This window comes from Homalodisca vitripennis, chromosome 4, assembly GCF_021130785.1.
Source record: "Homalodisca vitripennis isolate AUS2020 chromosome 4, UT_GWSS_2.1, whole genome shotgun sequence".
NCBI classification, from domain to species: domain Eukaryota; kingdom Metazoa; phylum Arthropoda; class Insecta; order Hemiptera; family Cicadellidae; genus Homalodisca; species Homalodisca vitripennis.
In genome coordinates, this window is record NC_060210.1 from 107,787,072 (window position 1) to 107,812,573 (window position 25,502).

Below are 25,502 nucleotides of genomic sequence, written 5' to 3' on the forward strand. Positions count from 1 at the left end.
CAAAGGAAAAAAAAAAAAAAAAAAAAGCTATGTATAAATCCAACTGACATTCTGGTGTACTCAAAAACCTGAGCTTTACCTCTTATCAAACCGTCAATCATTATATTATTCAATGAACCGAACTCTGAATCCTGTTTATAACACTGCACATTTTAGGCCTGTGCTATCTATCTAACACACATCTTTCCAAAACACCATTTTCTCTATCGCGGTTACTACTGCTCTACCACTTAAAGCGTACCACTTGTTTAGTGCCGTCAGAAACAATCGGTCGGTCGAACGATTTTAATTGTCCAATGTATTGTTACGTCTTTTTGGAGGGAGGGGCGGAGGCTTGCCACGGCACTAGAGTAGAACTAACCAAGAAAAACTCACTACACTAGTGGAGGTAACCTTAGATCAATCGGCGTCAGATGTAGCTCACGAACATATGTCGATCTTCATTTACAATTTCACGAGCTACGTCACATAAAATACGATGTTTCGTGATTCAAAAATTATTTTTGTAATTTTCCCGGTTCTCAGAAAAATTCCTGGGTTTTCCTCGGTCCGTTTTATTCCCAGTTTTCCCGGTCGGGAGGCCACCCTGTCACTCCACAGTTGCAAATGTTTCTATTAACCTCCCATTAAGCATGAAAGTTACTTTGCCACTGAACACAATGAAATTTAATATGATTTTATCACAAAATTCTAACCTTTGATCGAAGTCATCCATTTTAAGTTCATACACAAGATGAAATTTGTGTTCTTTGCATCTAAGTCTTTAAAAATCTAACAGACACACTTGAGAAATATTTCATGTGGATTTTTAACAACAGACCACAAAACCAGTGTTTGCTGATTTAGGTCTGCCTGATCTGGCAAAGTTCTTGAAAGAACCTGTTTCTACAAAATACCCAATAAATTTTTAACTAAATCTCTTTATAGGATTTCGATCAAGTCCAAATCGTTGATTTAATTCTTCACTTCATTATAAGAGCAAATTCAATTACTGTAATCATGCATCATTAGCACTGTTGTAAGTTCTCACTTACTTAACTCAATAATTAAAGCAGAAAACAGATATTACTGTGACTAATACTGGCAAGAGACTGTAATCAGTAATGAGAATATCCATCAACTGATAAAGAGTTTAAATACCCAATCAGTTTACACTGGTTATCCATCAATTGATAAGAGTTTAAAGACCCAATCAGTTTACACTGGTTAGAGTGCACTTTAGGATTGAGGTTGAGTTTTGGAATTTTCCAGAAATAATTTGTTGTTATAACGGTCATTCAGGGCAGGATTGAGATAAGAGTTCTCTAGTTAACATTCTTAACTTTTTTATAAAAATCTTCAAAAACAGGGGTGAAATCCATCATTTTGGATTCGGGTATAATTTTTAATTGGGAGGAATCATGTGGTGCATTATGTTTAATTGCATCAATTTATGAAAAAAATAAGGTATCTTGTTTACTGTGTAGGATTTATGGCACGTTAGTCTGTTGGTTATTTTAAGTGTTCAACCTTGTTTACTGGATTAGTTGGGATTTTAAGATAATTATTATTACTTGTTTGATTTAATAAATGTCAGAATAGAAAATAATTTCATTTAAAATTGCGTTATTTATTACAGCACACAAGTACGTTTAGGTACCATTGTCATATGCAAAATTTTGATAAACTCTTACTTGTACATTTTAACATAGGTTCCTTTCTCAGGAACCGCATGATTTAGAGAGCTGTAATTTAGTACACTTATAGAACTAACTCTTTTACGCAACTAGACATGAAGAATTCGTAATATTTTACTCTAAAAATGTCTAATTATATCAAAGGGTGAGTTCAAGAAGTGTGCCAAATTTGAACTCCAAGTCAAGCAGTTCCTGAGAAACAAGTTTATTAAGTATTAAAAAATACAACTTTTCGAAAACTGAAAAATATTACCAATCAGTTGTGTCCTGAGCTGTAGGCTGGTTGTCTTGAGTCTTCATTTCTTCAACCTTATCCTTCTTCATATCCTTCTTCTTCTTCTTAGGGTTATTTGCTGCCCTACTACTTTTGAAGTTCCAGTATTACCTTGTCTGTTTTTTGTGTTCTTCGAAAATCAAACATTTTCATTGAGGACACAGTTTTCCTCAGCAGACAGACCCATGAGTTTGAAAATCAGACACTTTGTAATATTCCCCTTATTGTATAGCCTCCTATTGCATCATGTACACCTAGATGTAGTATACCTAGCCTAGCAAATATTTTTTTTGGGATTCTACTCCATATTGTTATTTATCGATTTGCTTATTATGTGCACCGCCATGAGGACATTTTGCAAACAAATCCTGGAAGATAGGTTTTATTTCTAATATTACTGCAGAAGGAAGCTAAATAAGGAGTCAATATATTTCAAATCACCCAGTCAATGTTGCTTAACATTCTTTATTTTGCTGATTCTTTTATCATAGATTCTCTATGAGTACACACAAACAAAACTTCAATTGAAAAATTAACGAGCCATATTTTTATTTGGTAGCCATTTTTTAAAGATATCAGAAATATTAGTGTGTTTATCATGGAATGACCTTCAAAAAGACACTATTTAAATTTTCCTAACATGCTAGAATGTCAGTCAAACTCTTTCTCTAAAATCTCTGAAATAATTTAACAATCGTTAATTTCTATGAAAGAAAAGAGATCCACTAATAAAATTTTATTTCTGTGTTGAAATAAAAGTATAATTTTATTTATACCAACGGTATAAGTTTAAGTCTTGAGAATGAAACCTTTTTTGTTTCTGGTTTTTCAAAAACGGCTGAAAGAACGTTAACGCCAGGTCATTATCTGAAAAGGGACTGAATGAAAGCAAGTAAAAATGTTATAATTTTTGTATACTGGTAAAAATATTCCAAGAAAAAGTATGACTGAGACTCAACTACATTTTTAGTATAGAGCTATGAATTTTAATAATAACACTAACTTTTGTATATACTGTACACTACAAACGGTATATTACAAATGGATGCAGATTTTCTTGTGTATTAATTCAATGTAAACTTTGCATTTCGTCCTGCACTGTGAATATAAAGTTTTCTGAAAAATCACCAACTACTAAAGAGTGGTTATCTTCCAAGTTTTCGTTAGTTTCTTTGAAATTTTGAGCCTAAGCTTTTGATATAAAGTGATGGTGCACTGTGAACGGTATGTTTTCTGAAAGATCACCAACTACTAAAGAGTGGTTATCTTCCAAGTTTTCGTTAGTTTCCTTGAAATTTTGAGCCTAAGCTTTTGATATAAAGTGATCGTGCACTGTGAACTGTATGTTTTCTGAAAGATCACAAATCACTAGAGTGGCTATCTTCCAAGTTTTCTTTAGTTTCCTTGAAATTTTGAGCTTAATCTTTTGATATAAAATGATGGGATTTTAAAAGCATAAGCTTATCAACAAGAGAATGCAGAAACTCCTAACTAAGCATCACTTATATTATGAGCACAATTCTATCGGTTTGCACCCACTGTTTGAAAACTACTACTTCATCAGGGAGATTGTCAATTTCATTTTGAAAGACAAAAATCAGGGTATCAGGTCAAGGACATTCTGAACAGGTGTCAAGCATACATTTTTTTTATTTTCAATATCACATACCATGAAAGCTATGAGGCCTTCATAATTTGCATTAAGCTTTGTTTCTCTATTGTAAGCTTTGTGTTTTGGTAATGTTTGCAAACACAAACTATCAGTTTCTGATGAATTTTCCTTTTAGTTAAGTAATGAGTATGTCGTGTGGAAAGTTTGGAGTTATCTGTAACATTTTAATTCTGAGTTTCTACATCCACATCAGTATAGAAAGATTCTTCCAATTTTCAATTGACTGCACTCGTAATTTATCTGTTTTTCTTTGCAAAGCTAACAGTTGTTCTGTATTAAACTTTATTACTTTACATAAAGGCGATAATTCCCAAGTTTCACAAAGGGATTACACTTGATGCAATGTATTTGCCTTTACTAATTCAAAAGGGCCAGGAAGATATACAGGATCACTCTCATTGTTACATTATTTGTCTCGCCTTCGGACAGTTTTTCATGAGCAAGTTAGACATAGATGCTGTCCAGGAATTAGATTAATATTCACATTTTTATTTTTGAAAATGTGTTTAATTATTATTTTATGCAAACCAGTTTTAATTGGCCTTTTATGACGACCAAATGGGTCACATTTTCCCCGAAAAATGTGGTTGTACTTGTCTAAATATTTATCTCTTTGGTAATGGCAAATATTAGTAATTTCATTTAAAATTTTTTATTTGAGCAAACATTGATATTCAATTGGCAAGTCACTCACCCTTATCACATCTTCAGGTATTTCTTTCTTGTAGTATTGTTTATGACACTGTTCACTTAATAGTTCCCCCACAAAACAACTCATACCAAATACTGAAATAATCAATTATTCTTAAAAGCTAATACTACAAATAAAGGTACATTTTATAAAGCACAATAATGGAAAATACAATCCCAATACTACACTAACAGAACATGTTCACTAGTCAAATAACTATTACCAACTGAGCCTTATCCATACCAAAGTAATGAAGATTGAGGGGGGGAGGTCACCACTTGCAGATGTATAGGTATAGGAAAAATATAGCCTGTACAAGCAGTTGCAGACGGAAGAGCTCATGTCCAGACATGTAGTACTCAAATTAACTTGTTAAAACATGTAAACGCTAATTACAAATTCTTTGAAATTTTTTTCAAAATCAAGGTAATTTTTAACCATATGGATCACAGTTTTACACCTACAGCGCCATCTACTGATTCATTACTGCTGCCAAACTCAAGCAGAAAATTCCAGATTTTCGTTGGGAACTCTTTGACCACCTACCACCGTACAGTCCTGACCTTGCATCTAGTCACTACTTTCTCTTCTTGCACTTGAAACAATGGCTTGGTGGACAACGTTTCAAAATTGAAGAAGAATCGAAGAAAGGTGTTGTCAACTGGTTAAACTCTCAGACGTTGAGCACAGGGGTTAAAGAAGCTGGTGCAGCGGTACAAAACATACTAACAAGTGAACGGTTAGAGAAGTGAAGTAGATTTGTAGCTAACTAAATGTGCCAATAAAATGTGTTTCTTATGAGTTTATTTTTAAAACTATAAAAAACCAAGAACTAATAAAAATTCAATTTCAAAGTGGTTAGCTCCATTTGAGGCATTTTTCATTTAATTTACTTTCAATTTTCCATCACGAGATATCCTCATACATCATTTCCATGAATCTGGTGGATACATAGAGCAGTAAATATTATGTCCTTCAACAATGGCCTGTCAAAAGCTTCACATTCTATTAAATGCCATGATTAAACAGTCCAATTGTACCAAGTGGAATTCTAGAGGAAAGAAGTAAAAAAAAAAACTATGACAATTAAACTCTATAACCCAGTTGATTTCGAGTAATTTTTGATAGATTAAGAGGTGAAAGGCTAAACAACATTAGGTACCTGCAGTGTTCAAGACCTATCTTGCCTCGGTCCAACATGTCTACCAGTCGCCCAGGGGTAGCAACCAAGAGGTGACATCCACGCTCCAAGTCTCGCATCTGATCACCCACATTGGATCCTCCATAACTGTAAAAATACCATTATCACAATTATTATTTTATATGGAATTATAGCTTTTGTATTAAATCATATTTAACCCATTCAAGACATTGGACGGGCAGTTTCCTGCCTTCACTTCGCGCGGCCCAACGACTAAAGACGGGCCGCGCCCGTCCGTTAGACACGACATCGACGTAGTTGAATATATTGCCGATAGATCGCAGAGGCATTCACATTTGCTGCATATTTTGTTTTCAATATTCTAGTCTATGTTTTTCTTCTTTGTTGCTGAAAATCATCTGATATTGCCTCAAATCATCTTAGCAAAACAGCTTTCTTTCGTTTGTAAACAGTCAAGATGGCGTCTCGTGACCGGAATGATGTGTTTGTAAATTCGGATGATTTTGCTGCTTACGTTGTTAATGTTTTAGATGAAGTGGTGATGAGGAATGTGACAGTGAACAAGATGACATGATACATGAAAATAATTAAATGTCTGATGGTACAAACGTTGACAGCAGTGATAATGAAAGTGACGATAACCCACCGGCTAGGCCTTGTGATTTTGCGTGAAGTGTTGGACCAAATACTGTTAGTACAATGCGTTTTTACCGGCAATGATGGAATAAATCCTATCATTTCGAGGTAGTTAAGAGAAAACTGCACTGAATCAGATGTGTTCAATCACTTCTGTGACGAAACCTGTTGGGCTCAGGTAACCCTTTGGTAGGCTTCCGCTTGTGGAGTATCACCACTGCGCCTTCAAGGAAAGTTTTGGGGGCATTTTATTGAAAATATACCTCCAACCACGAAAGCCAGGCCCTCGAGAAAATGTAAAAGTTTGTGCCTCACAGGGGAAAAGAAGTGAAACAGTGTACCAATGTAAAAAGTGTCATGTTCCACTTCATCTGGGAACATGTTTTGAGGTGTTTCACACCCGAACCAACTTCAAAAGATGTATATTAAAAATTTGTAAATGGTGTACATATATTTATATAAAAAAAACTAACATTTTGTGTTCATACAATAACAAGGAATAACTAGAGTAAATGTATAATATTCATAGCATGTTATACATTAAGTGTTATGTAATGTGCACCTGTTCTTACACGAAAGCATGGAAAATATCCAGTTCTGTAGTCCAAAAATTATAGTAATTTATTCAGTCACGAATGGGTTAATCCAAATTGTACTGTTTCCAAAAAATGTATACACTAAGTTAAATTTAACTCAGTAATAATTAATAAGTAAATACAACATTATTGTTCATAGTATGCTTACTTACAAACTATAAATTCAATTTGAGTTTCCCATTAAAAATCAAAGTTCTACTGAGGACTTCATATAAATGGAAACTAAATAAAAAGCAATAACTTACACAACACAAGGTCGAAGACGTGATCGATAGGCAAATTTTCGGCTTTCATCATAAATCTGTGTAGCTAACTCTCGTGTTGGAGCAAGCACTAGGCCCAGAGGAAACTGCTTACGTTTCCCATACATCTGCAATGAGAACAGATTCAGGTAACTAATCAAATGAGGGTAAACAATTAATACATTTATATTACACTGTACAGGTGAAAAAAGTGTAAAGAATGACATTACAAAATAGAAAGAAATGGGTTAAGTTTAGAAACTTACTTACACTAAAAAAGTAATGGGAGACTACGATGTGCTCTGAAAGATAGGTTTTACCAGGTATGGTCAAAAAGTGCATCCTTACTAGTCCAGAGCCAATTTAAAACAAAGCATGGTTAAACAGGGTGCCTAGCAAAGAGACTGGAAGACATTTCCTGACTTTACCACACAAAAATTTTTTCCATATCCTATTACTGAAAAAATCTAAGGTTTTTTAAAGGTTTTATTTATAAATCACGTGAGTGTCAAAATATGGCCACAAATACTGATCAAAATACAACAGTAAGTTCAATAGTTAGTAACAAGCTAATATTTATTTGGACAAAGTTACAAGTACATCAAAGTAAAACTAATGATAGGTTGTACGTGCAATATATTGGGGTGTTTGCAATTTACAACTCAACCTCAGAAAAATCCAGAAATTCTACAAAACTTGTTTTGAATCTTCTGAATACTAGAAGAAATAAAATTGTTACGATTACAAGAGATGGTGTCTACTGCTAAGGCGTTACTTTTGGTGACTTTCAGTGACCCTTGAAGCAAAAACTCAGGTGACCTACCTGCTTTGATAAACATTATAAAAGTAACATCCTTTCAAAAAACAATTTTTAGGGCATATTCTGTTTATGAAACTGGAAAATATATGCATAGATTGAAGAAACCCTTTTAACAACAATATTACCTCACTGTGTGTGTGTGTGTGTGTGTGTGTGTGTGTGTGTGTGTGTGTGTGTGTGTGTGTGTGTGTGTGGTATTTAGTAATCCAAGCAATTTTATTACATAGTATTTTAATGCTTGTAAAAAAATTCAAGATAATTTTGCCTGATGAAATCACAAAAAATATGAACTGCAAAAAAATATTATTGACAAAAAATTACAATTTGTTGATTTGATAGTCTATCTACGGTTTTTTATACATAAAGTACAACATGTTTTATCAATCAGTATACTGCCGATAAGTCACAGTCCGCGAATACACGCATCATACTTGCTGTGATACATGTCATGTATGGAACTGCAAGCAAAATATTTTCAAAAGTAGGATAATTTATTTGTTAATTAGGATATGCATCTATAGATTTTCATACACAAGGTACAACACTAAACACGTTTCAGCGAAAAGTAACTCGCATACTGCTGATCAGCTGCTGTACAGGAATATATGCAGCAGACTTGTGGCGATGCATAAACATAAATACTTACCTAAATAAGCACCTGGTTTACATAAATAAAGCTTTATTTTAAATCTGAATAAGTGCAAATGTACAGTCATACTTTCAATGCTACATTAATGGAATTTATGACAAAAATAGTGAGACAGTTCAAGAATTCAAGAATAGTTTTTGCACACAAAAAATGCTTTTAGAAGATAACAACACCTTCACCAAAAAAAGAACAAACCTTTACCCTTTGAGTGTTTGACCCGTTGAATGCCTGGGGGCCTCTTTCATACATCTGGTTGAGAATTGGCACTAGAAAGGCGGCAGTCTTGCCGGAACCTGTCTGTGCACACGCCATCACATCTCGTCGTGCCATGATAATGGGGATTGCATATTTTTGCACGGGGGTTGGTTTGTCATAGCGAGCTAGAGCAATGTTGCAGGAGATTATCTCAGTCATCTGGATATCCGAAAACTGAAACAATATTTCACAATGTCATATGGTCATTATATTTACTACACTGAACTTGACAGTATTTTAGTCTATAGTTTATGATCATTAGTGATTTACTTTGTGTGTTGTAAATAACGACAAATCAGACAAACCAGAAAAAACCAAACTTAGTCTCCACCCGGATGAATATTTTGAGATTTACCATACCAAAGTAGATTTTATATGGTAATTGTTTTGTGTTTACCATACAATCTGGATTTAATATCTTGATGATATGATTATAACGCAATTGTTATAATTATAATTATTGTTGCAATTACCTAAGATAACACCAATTGTATTTGTGGGTATTAATATCTACATTGTATACTTTTAACTACCAATTAAGTTTTTACCAACTTTACTATACAAATAATAATAATCTAATAGTAATATACTAAAAGATTGTAAAAGTTAAATAAACATTGATATAATTAAAAAAAGTTTTTACAACTTGAGCGTTTGCTTAGAATATTGACTAGCGCTTTATAAGTTAAGATATAACCTTATTTGGATCAAGAATACCCTAAAACACTGGATAAATTCTACATCTGAAACACTCTTAATGTGTTTCTGCTGCCATGTTTAACCCTTTGCACGCCATAAGCGAGTTATTTCGCATGCATAAAAGTCTGTACAGCGCCCATAGCGAGTTATATCACGAACTACATTTTACAACATTAGATAGTTTAATAGTTGTCGAATTTGCCGCTAGATGGCAGAGAAAGTTACTTTTGCTGCCTAGTGCATTAGCCAACGTGCCAACTGAACGTTTGAGGAGTATCGATCGGTAACAGCTGTTTCTTTCTATTCATGTTTATTTCCCGTACTTCTCGAAACTCCTAAAGTGATTATACTCGCCGCCATTTTGTGAAGCGCCGCCATTTCGTGAAGTTCTATCTCTAGTGTTCCTGCTCACTGACAGTTTATGTTTTTACAGTTTTATTAGTTTATATTATGTTTAGTGCTTGTGAACTATTAAAACTATTACTATAGTAATAACTATTATTTATTATTTTGTCGTAACTTGTGAATAAATTGCCATAATTATGGCTAACGCAGACGATCCGGACTTTGACGATTTCGTTCTTGGGGTTACATACTTTGGACGATTATTCCTTAAAAAAAAAAAACAGAAAACAGTTTGTAAGATATCTTTTTACTGTTTTCGAAAATGTGTATTTATTTACTTATCACACATCATATCTACTTCATGTACCGGTATACGTTTGTAAAAATTATAAGTTTTATCAAAATAACGCTCTCATTCATTTCATACCTACTGGTCCTTAAAATAGAAAAATATCTATATTTCGTTCTAAAAAATGCCCATTAAAGCATTTCATGGTTTTTTATTCTTTAAATCAATTACTTAAACAAATAAAAAAATGGCTTTACAGTTTTCAAAAAATTTAAATATTCAGTAATTTGGCGCTAGGGCAAAACATATACGTAATTACTTGGCGTGCAAAGGGTTAATTGTTATTTTTATCTGTATTGGTGCAAGAGGGATCAATTTAAACAAGTATTTAAGAATGTTAGAAAATGTTTAAGCTGTTACCATTTATTAACAAATAGAAAATAAGTATTTAAATTTTTACTGCTAGTTCTTTCTTTAAATATGTCCTGTAAGTTAGAGAATTAGTACATCCTCACACACTAAAAGAAATAAATATATTTTTAACACAATTATAGTTAAACAAATGCTTATATCAATCTCTACAATAATCCCAATAACAAATTAAAATATCAACCTTAGTATAAAGCAAGATTTTAATAATTACAATTCTTCAAGGAACTTGATAAGGTTCACATTGAAATAAATAAATTAAAATATTTGTGTTAGAGATTATAAAATGGCATTGTTTCAATGTAACTGTTTGAAACAAAATGTAAAGGTTTTGTATGATATATATTGGATAGATTATTTAATTGTGTTTTAAGATGAAAATAGGCTGTTTCAGATAGTAAAATCATAGAGCTTAAAACCAATATTGTAAAAAAAATCATTTTTGAATTCATGATACATGTGAGATAAAAACATACAATAAATAACAAAAATATTGGCCATGTAACCTTTATTGTCAGTAGTATATTGGTACTCACGGAATCAATGTGATTGGGTACATCTTCGCCTGTAGCATCCACTGGGATATCCTCATACTTATTGAAGTTAATACCAGTATTTCCAGTACCAAACAGCTCAATCTCCAGACGTTCATCCTTAGCCAGAGGTATGGTCCAGTCATTCTCACGTGGTGACTGCCAGCGGTCGTTGTTGCGGATGGGTCCTCCTCTCTCGTCATCTCGGTTCCCACCTCTGTCTCCACGCCGGTCACCCCAATTGCTCCCACGGCTACTCCAAGAATCAGCGCTATCTCTGAAATTACAATCCAATAGTGAACAAATATAATTGACAGCAACAATTTTATAAACAAAAGAGAAAAAACAAAAGAAAACAATTAAAATCCGCAACAGTATGCAGAAATACTGAAAAATGATACACACCTGCCACGGTATCCACCGCGGTCCCCACGATCATCCCATCGGTCCACACCATTCTGGCTCTCGTAGTCTCCATTCCGGCGACCGCCACCATCTCTGCGATTACCTTGTCCACCTAAAATATACAGGTTAGGTAATCCAGGCAACCACTATTTTTGTGTAAACTGATTTAACAATTCCTTGTCAAGTAGGATAATCTAAATTACACCAAGATTTTTCATTGTCAGCAAAAGTATTTTGGTGTCTACACTGAGGTACTATTTAGATTAACCATTGGCCTAGTTTATTTTTTTCAGTGGGGTATGGACCACTAGCAATTAACCCTTTGTTGTCAGGCAATTTGTCCACAGCCTGTTCAAATACTGCCATGCTTTTCACCAAAGGTGTACATTTCTTAAAACTACAGTTTGATGTCACTTAAAAAAAAACTAAATATGGAGAGCCACAAGGCTCAATTCTAAGCCCTCTGCTTTTCATAATTTATTTAAATGAATTGCCAAGAGTAGTTAGTGAACCAGGTAAACTTATTCTCTATGCTGATGATATATGTCTAAAAAAACTAGTTTTGATCAAAGTAATTTAGAGTCTTGTCCTACATAGATTTAGCTAAAATAGATCAGTATCTTAGTAATTTATATAATTTAATGAACCCTGACATATTATATGTTCTGACATTAGTATTTCTGACTATATTATATGTTAATACACTCATTGTGACATAAGTCATGTACCATATTTAGAGCAGTGGAGATAGTAGCTGGGTGCATCCGCAACAGATAATGTATATTAAACTATGATACATTTCCGGCTACATTATATGTTGTTAATACACTCATTGTGATATGAGTCATGTACCATCGTTAGGGCAGTGGATATAGTAGCTGGGTGCATCCGCCTCAGATAATGTATTATTATTAAACTGTGATACATTTCTGGCTATATTATATGTTGTTAATACACTCATTGTGACATGAGTCATGTACCATCTTTGGGGCTGTGGGGGTAGTAGCTGGGAGTGTCTGCTGCAGTCAATGTGATAAGCCTTTAACACATTCACTGCGGATGCCGAGCATGCTCGTCATGCGAAAATGGCGTGCCGGGCGGTGGACGAGCAAGCTCGGCATACGACAGCTGCTTTCATATTGCCTCAGTGTGAGCTGAGCAGTTGCCCAGGAAGGCTGTAACACTCATAGTGAGGTGTGTCTGTTTCGGTGAGTCAGTTGGTGCGATTCATCACCGGTTCGCCATTTTTATTTGTTGTGTATGCTTAGCGATATAGTGTGTTTGGATTATAGTGTCTATTGACTGTGTAAGTGTATGTACTGTACTCATAATGGAGGAAGACGTTAATGTTATTGACGATAATTTTTCATCTGATGAAGACAATTGAGTCGCAATGAAATGCACTTTCTCCAGGTTGTTGTAGTAAATTCTTTTAACCTGTACAACATGTACAACTCAGATAGACTGTCCATGTATAACTTCTGAGTTCGTGTTCTTGAAGACCTGCTCACTCCAAAAGAAGCCCCACTGCTCATCACACCGACCAGCAACAGCATGCATCGTCTCTCCAAACTAACGAAGCGCAAAGGAAACGGCAAGTCAGTTACCCGGAGGTGCCGCGTTTGCTACCAAGAAGGCAAGCGTAAGGAAACAGTGTACTATTGTGCAGTGTGCCCTGGCGAACCAGGTCTGTGTGAACTCAGTTGCTTTGATAAGTATCACGAGGACAAATAAATAGTTTTTAGTCTTTGGCGGTGGGTGGGTGGGGATGTATATAGTTTTTTCTAATTTTTACTCGGGGAGGGGGGAGTGTTAACTGTTTTTGATGTTGTATATTTTTCAAACTAATATGTAATATATACGTGTTATTGATGTACAATCTACGTGTCATTCATGTACTATATACGTGTAATTCATGAGTGTTTGTGCCGAAACCTAGTGCGCTGCGAGCACATACAACACGGGGACCGGCACCCGGTGCAGATGACGAGCAGAGTCGGCACGAACATGACGTCACCTGTTCCGGCCAACAAAGCTTCCGGGATACCTTGGACAACCCTTTCGGCTATCCTGAATCCGTTTTGGGTAAGTAAAAAACAAAAAAATTCCCGCATTTTCTGTCGCCGGTAATTTTGTCATCTGCAATGAATGTGTTAAGCAGCAATGGCCATGTACATGGACGTTGTGAAAACTACAGAAAAATGCCGACGTCTGTAAATACGGATTTTTACTGTAAAAATTCTACCAAGATAATTTTTTACGTATTTACAACAAAATAAAAATGAATCAAATCACAAGAAAAATATAGCAATTTTGTAAGATTAATTGGATGTTTAGTTTAACCCTTTTAGTGCTATCGCGTCTACGTTGTAGACGCTGCGTTTATGTCTAAAAGTGCTAGCGTCTACGTCGTAGATGCAGCGTATTTTTTATATATATTGGTTCAGTTTATGCAAGTTACTGGCTGCAAACGATGACAGTTCATCCAAAAGTCATAGAATAACAATATTTGTATATTTAATTGCCGACGACCAGCTGTTTATACGTCATTGACGTGAAATAAAAAGGTCAGTTCGGATGTTTACGTTGCGAGCGAACTGACGCTGTGCTTTGTTTACTCTGTTTTATCTTATTTTATCGATTAAATTGTATTATAATTGTGAAATACTACTTCATTAGTATTCCAAATCATTGCATTACATCATTTTTCATTTTTGTTTTCCGTGTGTATTATATTTTACTAAGTTACAATGTCTAATAAGAACATTGTAGGTTATGATGAGTTACTTTTTTTTTTAGTTTTATTACTGAATAAAACAATTATTTAGGTAAAAAAAGTGTTAACTGTGCTTGAATTTCTTCTTTTATAAATAATAATAAAGTTAGTAAAGCATTTATGCTAATAATAGTAAGTGTATTACTTTTTCTCTTGAGCGTTTCAAACATTAGGCCTATATCTAGGGCAAAATTTGGCGCGGACAACATATTATATTTTTAATCCACACTTCTTATTTGTTGTGTAAAAATAAAATCAAATATATGGAATTTGTTTAGTTTTAGTTGCTCTTTCCGATGGTAGTCTCAGAAAAATAATATAAAATTGTTTACACACTAAAATTGTATGCCAAATTGAAAAAAATTTTAAAAAAATTTACATTATAAGGACATTTTTTTATAACAATCCAAATATGTACAAATGTATTTTTTTGTATTTATTTCTGTTTATTGGTTATACAATACAAAAAAAAGTAACAAGATATGACCTCAATTAAGGAAATAGTAAGGAATTTACTAAAACTCTGCATTTATGCCCTAAAATGCTTAGCACTCTTGGGTATGGCAATGCGCCAGACCCCTTAGCACTAAAAGGGTTAAATTTAGTGTAAAACAACACAAAAGTAAAAATGTTGCTTTCTATAAATTGTTTTACAGTTTTTAAAATATTAATAAAAACTGATGATTGTATTTTAGTTTAGTTTTCTCTTTCAATTTTGATTATGTTTTATAGTGGAATAATTCTTAAACGTGCTATTTATCAAGAGAAACTGAAAAAAATAGATGTATATTTGAACCATTTGTGTATTTTTAAACATAATAAATTAGCTGTATATGTATGTTTTATGTGCTTTTAACTAAACAATTTATCTGTAAATGTAATAATCATTAGATCCTATATAAAACCATTTTGATTTTATGGAGTTTTAGTAAAATGTTACAAAATTGCTGAAATAGGCTTATAATTTTTCAGATAAACTTTATATTATACTCCAGCATTAAAAGGGTTTAACTATGATATATTTCTAGCTATACTATATGCTGTTAACACACTCATTGGGACACTGTAGCTGGGTGAGTCCGATAATGTGTTCAAGGTGTTGATATGTAAGTCTCCACCAATAACGATGTTACACTAATAGGCATACATTTTGTTTAATTCTCCTGTCATTCTATGATGAAAAGTATCTAAAGATTTGTTTGGCAGTATGTAAATACCTAAAAAACATTTATGTGTTTTCCATTGCGGATATTTCACACTCCATTTCTTGGTTGTGATTTTCAACATCCAGGCTGTGACTTTCTACAGTAAATTTAGAGTGCTTATATATGGTCCTTTAATGTGTTTTTCTTTACTGTAGGCAGTAACAAGTGTATAGTTTATTAGCTGAGCATCTAACACATTCACTGCTAAAAAAAATTGAGACTCATTAGACATGCTAACAATTATTTATACTCATAAATACCTTATTATGAGGTAGTTCCAAGAACGACAAAAAAATGTTAAGACACCAAATTACTTGGAAGTGAGATGTCATCGGTTGTTTCTCCTATCAGAGACGACAGCACCAGAAGGGAGTTTGACCCAACTCTGATCGGAGATGTTAGCACTGAATGTGTTAAAAAGTATTCTGCTTAAGATCTTGTTCTGTTAGTACAACTACTTATAGAATGTTACTGAATAGCAAGTTGTTTAGCATCTCAACTTAGTTCTTTATTATGTTGATTGAAAATGTTTATTTTCATGGATGTGGACTTTGTATTTTTTCTGAATTGTGCTCTAATACAATTTTTTAGTTATTTACTAGTTATGACATCATGTTGGTATGGTCTAAAAAAAAAGAATTGGATTAATGTATTTCTGCCTGCACAAGGAACTGCTGCCCAGGTTCATGTGGGTATGAGGAGTTAAGACAATATTATCTAGACTGCTTGGTGTATTCCCTGTTCTAGCGTTTCCAAAGAAACTTGTGAAAGCTGGGGCTTGTACTAGGGGGAAGGGCAACATTTCTAGTGTGATCTTGATTTTTATTCAGTATCTGAATGTAAAATTCAATATTTATTAGTAAAAAACTCATTCATACTTTGATTTTTAACACTCAGTTTTGCTAAAAAGGAGGTATTTTTGTGAATTTTATTTTTGTTTTGACTGACTTATACAATGGTGAATTTCCAGAGAACATGTGTTCTCTTATTTTCCAACTTATTTCGCTTTTTGAGACTTGAAGGGAGACACTGAGTACGTTCTTTTACTCACACACCACGAAGAAATTTTCTGACACATTTGCTTACTATGTTATATTGTTTTGTCTTACTTCACAAAACTTCACAAATCTGACAATGAATTTCAAACCTTTAGCACTAAGAAAACAACAATGTGTATTTCATTGACTGCAGGATTCTCAATGAGCAGAATTTTATATACACATGTACAGATATACGTACACAGTTTGCAAGTGTGGGACACCAACTGCAATCCTGCGGCAGTGGAATTCCAAAACATGGCAGTGGTACTTAAAAATACATGTTTTTAGTAGTCATGCTATGTCACCAGGTTTACATCTAATTACTTCTCATGCATTGCTATTTACTTTTTTCTGTATGAAATCTGAATATTGTTATTTCATGTTTAAATTAAATTAATTAATATTTACGATTATTACTGTAGTGTAGACTATTGTGGTATTTTCATGAAGTGGATTTATTTAGTTGAACAGCCAAATAAAACATTAACATTTTATTCTTTGAACAATACCATTTAAAACAAATAATATAATCTCATAGATTATGGATTAGTAATACTTATACATTAAATAAGATAATGTTTTTTTACTGATATTTTTGTGCTGTAAGATAAAATGTAATCTTTTCTCACCCCTGCTATTATATCCTCCTCCTTGATTCCTGTTACGGTTATCCCTGTCACTGAAGCTGGAGGAAGAGTAGTGAGTTTCTCCTCGACTGTCACCTCTGCTGTCTCTGCCAGTATCTCCGCGACTTTCTGTAATCAAATAATTTCCATTCACTCTCCTACTACATGCTTTATACCAGGGGCCACCAAATGGCGTATTGGGGTCCGGCGCCAACCGATTGTGCGGACCTTGTGTTACCAACTGAAAATATTTTAAATATGTTACTTGAGTACGTTATTTAATTTTTCTCACGCTTTATCTTTCCTACCGTCGCTGATGCACCAACAGATCAGTGCGGAGAGCAAATAGTGCGTAGTGACACCGCCCAAGAGTGCCTTCAGTCAGTCAGTGTTTTGTTTGTACATTGAGTGACGGACGCCAACACAGCGTGCGCTAAATACCTTTGCCTGGTACCTACGCTACACTACGAGTTAAGGTACCTGTTATCTTGACTCCTGTTAGTTTTGTTATTTTTTATAATGAAACTGAAAAAAGTTGGAAGTAGAAAATATACAGTTTTTGCCAGAATCGGCCAATTTGTATTGCTTCACTGCCAAATCGTGTTGGAGCAGTAACGATGTGCTTGATTTGTTGACAAACAGTTGCGTTAGTTAAAAACTCAAAAATTGAGATCAAACAAAAATCATTTGTTGACCATGAATGAAACCATTCACCGATGCTGACATAAGTTATTTATTCATTTATATTGTATCTACACATACTGTATTTAAATAGTAAAGTTTATTATTTAACTGTTAAGCCTGTAACGGGTATTTTCCTTCCTATTGTCCAATAATGGACAAAAAAGAACCTCTAATAAGTAATTGGTGACCTCTGCTTTATACTATAACTTTCTTAATAATAAAACAAGATCAAGTATCATACACACACACACACACACACACACACACACACACACACACACACACACACACACACACACACACACACACACACACACACACACACACACACATATATATATATATATATTTGATCCTTTTTTGGAACTTTTATATATATATAAAAGTTCCAAAAAAGAAAAATTTTACCATCCCAAAAAAAGATGTTAGTAAAAAATATAAATTTTTCAGTTTGTTTATGCACTTCTTTAAAATATACAAAAAAGAGGGACGGAACTGTACTTTAAAATTGTACTAATCTTGAGAAATTGAATAATCTGTGACAGCCATTACAAAATGGATACTTTATGTATTTGCTAAAAACAAATTTGTTGACTCATGTAGAATAAGAAAGTTATAAATAGAAATGTGGTAAGGTGTGTAAACTAAAATATCTGTATTATTCTAAATAATAAATGCCTTAGAAGACAGTTATAAATAGAAATGTGATAAGGTGTGTAAACTAATATCTGTATTATTCTAAATAATAAATGCCTTGGAAGAAAGTTATAAATAGAAATGTGATAAGTGTGTAAACTAATATCTGTATTATTCTAAATAATAAATGCCTTGGAAAACACAAATCTAATGGTTTTTCTTTTTCATTTAGTAGTAGTTGTAGTAAAGACAAAAAATTCAAAATTGGTGTTTTTGGGTCTGATACACTTATTCAAGAATATACTGGTTCCATCAACTTCCACCCAAGCCAACCACTGTTAATTTAAGGTGAGCTCTACTACAAACGACCCTCATTGAAGTGTAGGCCTACATCAAACTACAAAGTCTCCAGTGTGAGGTGCAAGAATCGAACCTGTGACTACAAGGCCAATGCGAGAGTAGCGTCTCTAGATTTAGACCAAGCAGCCATCCCGACTTAATGCATTGGATTTGAATAGTTGTCTCCTAACGTTTCAAGTTGATATGTTCAACGGAGTGTCAGTGGTCCAATATACTTTTAACAGGGCATCATACATATGCGAGTTGTCCAATTACAACCTCAAAAAATTAGTGCATTAATAGAAAATCCCACCAAGTGTGAAGTGTGTGTGTGTGTGTGTGTGTGTGTGTGTACACGTGTGTATGTGTGTGTGGTGTTATAAGATTTCTTTGGGTGAAAAATATTTAGTGGCTAAGATTCATTGTGGACTGTTCATAGTTTATGACCCAAACAATATAAATGTAAGTGTATTTGGTCAATGGGTGCCACTATTTAATGATAATGGGAGAAGAAATATGAGGAAAGGAGCGGAAGATTTTCTCAAGGTCTCTCTGAACGACAACTAAAAAATTTGTAAGACCTGTTGCTTATGATTTATTTCCGATCATTTATATAAGATGTTGGCAGAAAACTTGGCTATCACAAGTTTCTTTTTTGCTGGCTAACAAAACTTCTAACCAACACCCAATAAAACAAAAATAATGAATTCTGCCAAAGAATATAGTGTAGTGTTCTTTTATTCACTATACATTGGCAGTCTTCCCTACGCACTCGAAAGCAATATTTATAGTTTGTCCTCGGTGCTCGAATGGCCAGTTGTACTGCCCGCTGACATTTCCACCTTAGCTTGGTTTTAATTTTTTACGCTATGTCCTGGCTGCTCGAATGGCCACCTGTACTGGCCAGTACAGAATACGACCATTGCTCGTATGGCCAGTACTACTGGACACTACGTAAACACTTTATTATTATTATTTTAATTTATACTTCTATGTCCGGCGAGTGCTGTAACCTATTGAGGAACTCTTAAACTAAATTTGACATCTGCTAACAATGGTTTCCCGCCAATTACATTTCTGGGTAGAAGATTCAGACAACTGATGTTTCGAAGGTCAGTCACCCTCGCTCATTACTACTTGTTGTGTGTTCATTTGACTTGTGTTTCGTACTGTTTGATGTTATTTAGCTGTGAATTTTTATTAATTTGTAAATAATAGTTGAATATCTTTATTAACACATCTTTCGAATAAAATGGCAGCTGTGCAATTGATTATTTTGTAAATATTTGTAAATAGTTAGTGTTTACATTTGGAACAGTTCTTTTGTAGTAGGCTTTGTGAACAATACAATAAATTTGTTAAGTTTATTATTTTGTAAATATTGTATTTTTTAGTAAATGAACAATGGATGACTTTTTACGTTCTGATGAAGTTAGAAATATATTGGCCGATGAAAGTGACATTGATGAAGACAGTGGTTCTGAACACAATAGTGATTTGGATTCCAATTTCAATGAACAATTTGAAGATGAACTCTGTGAAGAATTGGGTGAAGATGCCGATTATCGTATAATGGAACAAAACATAAATGATGAAGAGGATATTCAAAATATAACAAATGAACAAAATGTGGAAGAGGACAGTGGTGAGTTGTCAGTAGATGATACAGATAGGAGTGAAGACGAAGTGAGTCCAGACGGATGGCAAAAATGGAAAACAGGTAATGCTAAATTTAGAAGGTTTAACTGGGCAGGTAACAGTGGCTATAAACCTCCACACACCAAAGACTCCCCTAGATTTTTTTTCAGCTGTTTTTTAATGATACTTTGTTATCAGAAATCGTCAATGAGACTAACCGTTACGCTGGTGAAAAAATTCAGATGAAAACACCACTCCGAAAAAGGTCAATGTGGCGGTCTTGGCATGACATGTCATTATCAGAATTAAAAGCTTTCTTGGGTGTAGTTCTTAACATGGGGATGAACGAGAAACCAGAACTGGACGATTATTTTTCTACTGAATGGGTAGATTACCAGCCGTTCTTTAAGGACGTATTCAGCAAAGAGAGATTCCTACAATTATTTTGGAACCTTCATGTCAGTCCACCCCCCCCCCCTCTGGACGTGTAGGTGGTAGGCTAACACGCTCAGGTAAGATACGAAATGTGGTGGCACACATGGATAAGAATTTTAGAGAATTTTATGTACCAGAGAATAAAGTGAGTGTTGATGAGAGCACCGTCGGATACAAAGGTAGAGTTGTCTTTAAGGTATACAATAAGGACAAGCCAATAAAATGGGGTATTAAAATATTTGTTCTTTCCGAATCAAGCACAGGCTATATATGTGCAATGGAACCATATTTTGGCAAATGTACCACTGATAGAATGCCACGGCAAGACTTGGGCGTTACCAGCCGTATAGTTATCCATCTGGTTGACAAACTTAAACAGACTTATAGGAACATAGAAGGACTTCATGTCTTTACTGATAGGTATTACACGAACCTAGATCTTGCTCAAGTACTTTTTGAAATGAAAATTCATATCACAGGAACTGTTACGATGAACCGAAAAGGCCTACCAGCGCAAATAAGGAGTCAACAGAAGAACAAAGCAGGCAAAATCAAACTAAAAAAGGTGACATTATTTGTTATAGAAAAGAAGAAGAAGTTTGCAGTGCTCCTGTGGCAAGACACAAAGTTGGTAGCTATGTTGAGTACCCTGTATGATAACTAAACCCAAACAGTTCACCGCACAAAGAAAAACGGACAAGAAGAAGACGTTGAAAAACCGACTGTGGTTTGTAAATATAACCAATCAATGGGCGGGGTAGATCTTGCAGATCAATACATCTCTAGTTATTGTTTTACAAGAAAATCCATTAAGTGGTGGAGGAAGATTTTCTTCTGGCTTCTTGAAACGGCAGTTGTAAATGCTTTTATACTTTACAATCTGAACCAAGGACAAAATAAGATACGGCAAAGAAGATCCAGAAAAATTTTGGTTAAAGAATTAGTGGGAGATGTAAGAAATTCAAGGAAAAGAGGAAGGCCTTCCACTTCAGATGAAGAAGAAAGATTAAACGGAAAATTGCACATCCCCTATCCACTTGATGGTGGCAAGACTAAGGACTGTGTAGTTTGTAGTGATAGGAGACCTGACAAGGACAGAAAACGCAACAAATTTTACTGCAAAACATGTTCTAACAACCCAGGACTTCACATGGGATTATGTTTTGAAAAATTCCACTCCGCCAAAAAGTTCAAAGACTAAAAATGTTGGAAAATGTTTTACGACTGTGTCATATGTAAATATCAAATTGTAATTTCAGCAATTTATTTTAATTATTGAATTTAAAAATGTATGTATAAAAATAACATCAACAAACAGTCTGTTTATCTTAGAATAAGTTAGTTTCATTAAAGTTGTTCTTTAATTATCTATAAATGGTGTTTACGTCATTTTTAAATACCTATGTTTCGAATACAAAGGTCATTTGAAAAGAATTACGAGCTGGCTGGTAAAGTATACAAACATGGCGACTAGCTGGGAGTGGAACTAGCGCGGCCAGTACTACTGGCCATTCGAGCGCAAGGGGTTAAGTTTTGGTGACACAAAGAATATAGTGTAGTGTTCTTTTATTCACTGTATATTGGCAGTCTTAAGTTTTGGTGACACATTTTATAAAATAGATTCTAGTAGTCCAACCATTGCAAATATTTTTACCTAAAAAATGTTGTTTTACAGGTTATATGAAATTTAATAATCAATTAGTTCACATTTACAATGTAAATTCTTCCTTACCACCAGCTGGCTTATTGCGAAGATGAGGAGGGATGTATTTACGGCCGGCAGGTTCCTTGTTGCCGTCCTGCAAGTCCAGACCAGCAAACTACAAACATAACAATATACAAGTTATTGATATTGAATGTTTTGAAACACATCATGAGTACTTCATACATTGCAAACAAGATATTTAACAGTAGTAAACTTAACCCAACTGATGAGTTTTAGGTTTAAACGTCATCATGGAATATCATTATTTTATTTAAAAAACAATTATGTTTGTCAACAAAAGTAACGATGGCATTGACAAGGTTATTCATCTAATCTATCAATAACCACATTAAGTTAGATATTTCCCTATATTTAAAACTGTATTTGACCACAATAATGTGCGGGGAAGAATGACAATACATTTTTCACCCTCATCATTGTAGAATTATTGTTGCCATGTCAGTAGTTAGTTTGCTTCATTCATATTGCAAATAACTCTAGAAATTTGCTCTTTTATTTAATGAAATGGTGTGGATTGGAAAAATAATCAGATTTGTATTAGTAATGCAAATAAGTATTGATTTACTTATGTAAACTTGCTGTGCAATGCGACTATTTTGGAAAGTCAAAGTCCAAATATTTGTATTGTAAATTCATCAAGAATTATAATATTGTTAATTTATAAATTTCCTGTTTTGTCCAATTTGTTTAGTTGTCCGTTTTCGAGAAATTCGCTTAGGCTATAGTATGGTGTTCTTATTAGCCAGGTCCTTAACTCTCTCCTGGTTAGTCTCCAGTGAAGTCTTTCATGAATACAGGGGATAATTCAAAGCTTGCAGCATTTACTGACGGTGTGGTCGGTACAATACCAAAGTACCCATTTTAACCTACCATTATGAGAGACTGGTACACTAAACTCAAAATGTAATTGGATTTATTTTGTTTTTTCGGAAGCCAGAATAAGTTATTATTTTGCAATGTAGCTTCATTGAATTAAATTTCTATCAATATTAACTTAACCCTCCTACTGGCAAGTGAGTCACTTTGAATTCCTCTAGGTTCACTCAGCAAGTTCATTTTGAATCGATGTCATGTACACTACTGTATTTAACCATCAAACGTGCTTTAAATCTGACAAATATGATTTCTACAACTAAACTATCCCAAGTAAGTATTGAAACGTCATCACTTGACTTTATCAACTAATGTAAAGGAAGTTACATTATTAGCGCCTGCTGAAAAGTAGGGAGAAGGGTAAAAACTATGTATATTTCCAAGCATGGTACTGAAGAGAAGTTTTTTTGTATTATATATCAATAAAAATCTTAAATTCTACACTAATAGAAAACAATTATTGACTTAACATGTTTTTAAATCAAAATGCATGTAACAAAATTTGTGACAAACTATCGTTATTTTTGGGGTTTAATATTTTTTTAATTTATAACTAAGATTTTTAAATTTGCATTTGACAAATAGAACATAAATTTGGGATTACCGTGATATAAAATTTGTAACTTTTGTACGTAAAGCAAAAAAATGTATAATAACATAAAAAACCATTGTATTTTTTGGTCAGTTTATTAGTTTGTTTGCATATGTTAGTTTAATATGTAGCCTACATTTTGTAGTGTCATATTTTCTTATTATGATGACAAATTGTGCCTTGTGGCTTTTTTGGCGAGACCAGGGAACTTGATACTAATGGTTTTGTGCTAAAATTGCTCAGCAACCATTAGTTGCTATACAATTTATAAGTAAATAAATATAAAATAAATAAAAAACAACAAAACACATAAAAAACAGAGTGGCCACTCAAAACCTCTTTTCGAATTCCAGATTTTGTCCTGGTCAAAAATTTCTGATTACCTAGCCTATTTTCAAACCAAATAGACAACTGCAGTACTGTATTTAACCCTTTTACTGCCGACGTCCGACATATCGGACGTCGGCATTTTTGCCGAAAACGCCAACGTCCGATATGTCGGACGTATGTTTTTTTTATCGTTACTGGCTACTGTTATGTTCAAATGCCAAAATATTCGGTATTTTGGTTGTTTAGGAGCAAAGGATAATGAAAGAAGCCATTTGAAGAACTTTGGATTTCTATTTTTGTCGTCTTTGACTAGAATTGACGAACTACCTAGACAGCTGTCAAAACCAGATGATCGGATTATGTTACTGAAATCTTCGTTCATTGTTGTTGTTTACAATGTTATCGAAAGTTTTTTGAAGTGTTACTTTTGTTGATCAAGGATAAAATGAGTAAAAGAGTTACATCTAACTCTCCTGTGAGTGAGGGAACAATAAGTAAGTGCAAGACGAACTAAGTGACGATTTCCTTCAGAATTTGTCAGATTCAGATGCCGAGAACGAATCTGATATTATTGTTAGGGCTATTGATGACAATCAAAGTGATGTGGATGACACTGATGACGATCCTGACTGTATCTTACCATCAGATAATGAGGAGTTATTAGATAGTGAGGGGGATGTGGCACAGATAAGTCTACCTTCAAATTCCACTGGTAGGCCTAGAGGAGGCCTACCAGTTTTGGGAAAATCCTCATAGTGCAGTTATGTTTCAAGGTAGCACCTTCAAATTTGGTATATGTTCTAAGCAATTGTTCTAGTTTATAATGATATCATGCTCATAATTTTAGTATAATTTTAAAAATAAATTATCAGATGCCAAACACAATTTTTATTTTTTTATTTATTTTTTATTTATATCATTTTTAAAAATAAATAATGTGTTTGTTTCAAATTAAAATGTCTTTTTATTATTTAAAAAACAGCATTTAAATACGAGTAAATAAAATAAAAATTCATGCAAATCTAATGAAAAATAAAAAAGATACAGCATTTTTTGTAAATGAATGCACAACAGTGATTTTCCTCCTTGGCAATTTTGACTGGTACAATAAAAAAATGGCCGGCAGTAAAAGGGTTAACCCTTACACCAAGTGCAACGATGACGTTTTATCATCATTAGCAATATTTGCAAGAAATGCCCCAAAGCTGCAGTGCTCTAGCATTTCGTCA

The 25,502-nt window shown here is 33.8% G+C and overlaps 1 protein-coding gene across 3 annotated transcripts in view; it reads right to left on the minus strand.

The window, feature by feature from the left end:
- Positions 1–25,502, minus strand: part of LOC124359933 (ATP-dependent RNA helicase DDX3X) — a 61,090-nt gene that overhangs the window by 21,112 nt on the left and 14,476 nt on the right. For 2 of the 3 annotated variants that reach the window (XM_046813084.1, XM_046813083.1), the window contains exons 2-8: positions 22,485–22,572; positions 17,024–17,149; positions 11,374–11,485; positions 10,972–11,245; positions 8,614–8,847; positions 6,953–7,077; positions 5,476–5,601 (exon numbers count right to left, since the gene is read on the minus strand). In XM_046813084.1, coding sequence (XP_046669040.1) covers positions 5,476–5,601; positions 6,953–7,077; positions 8,614–8,847; positions 10,972–11,245; positions 11,374–11,485; positions 17,024–17,149; positions 22,485–22,572 — 1,085 coding nt within the window. The remainder of the gene's footprint in view (positions 1–5,475; positions 5,602–6,952; positions 7,078–8,613; positions 8,848–10,971; positions 11,246–11,373; positions 11,486–17,023; positions 17,150–22,484; positions 22,573–25,502) is intronic. The other variant, XM_046813086.1, reaches the window with a different exon arrangement.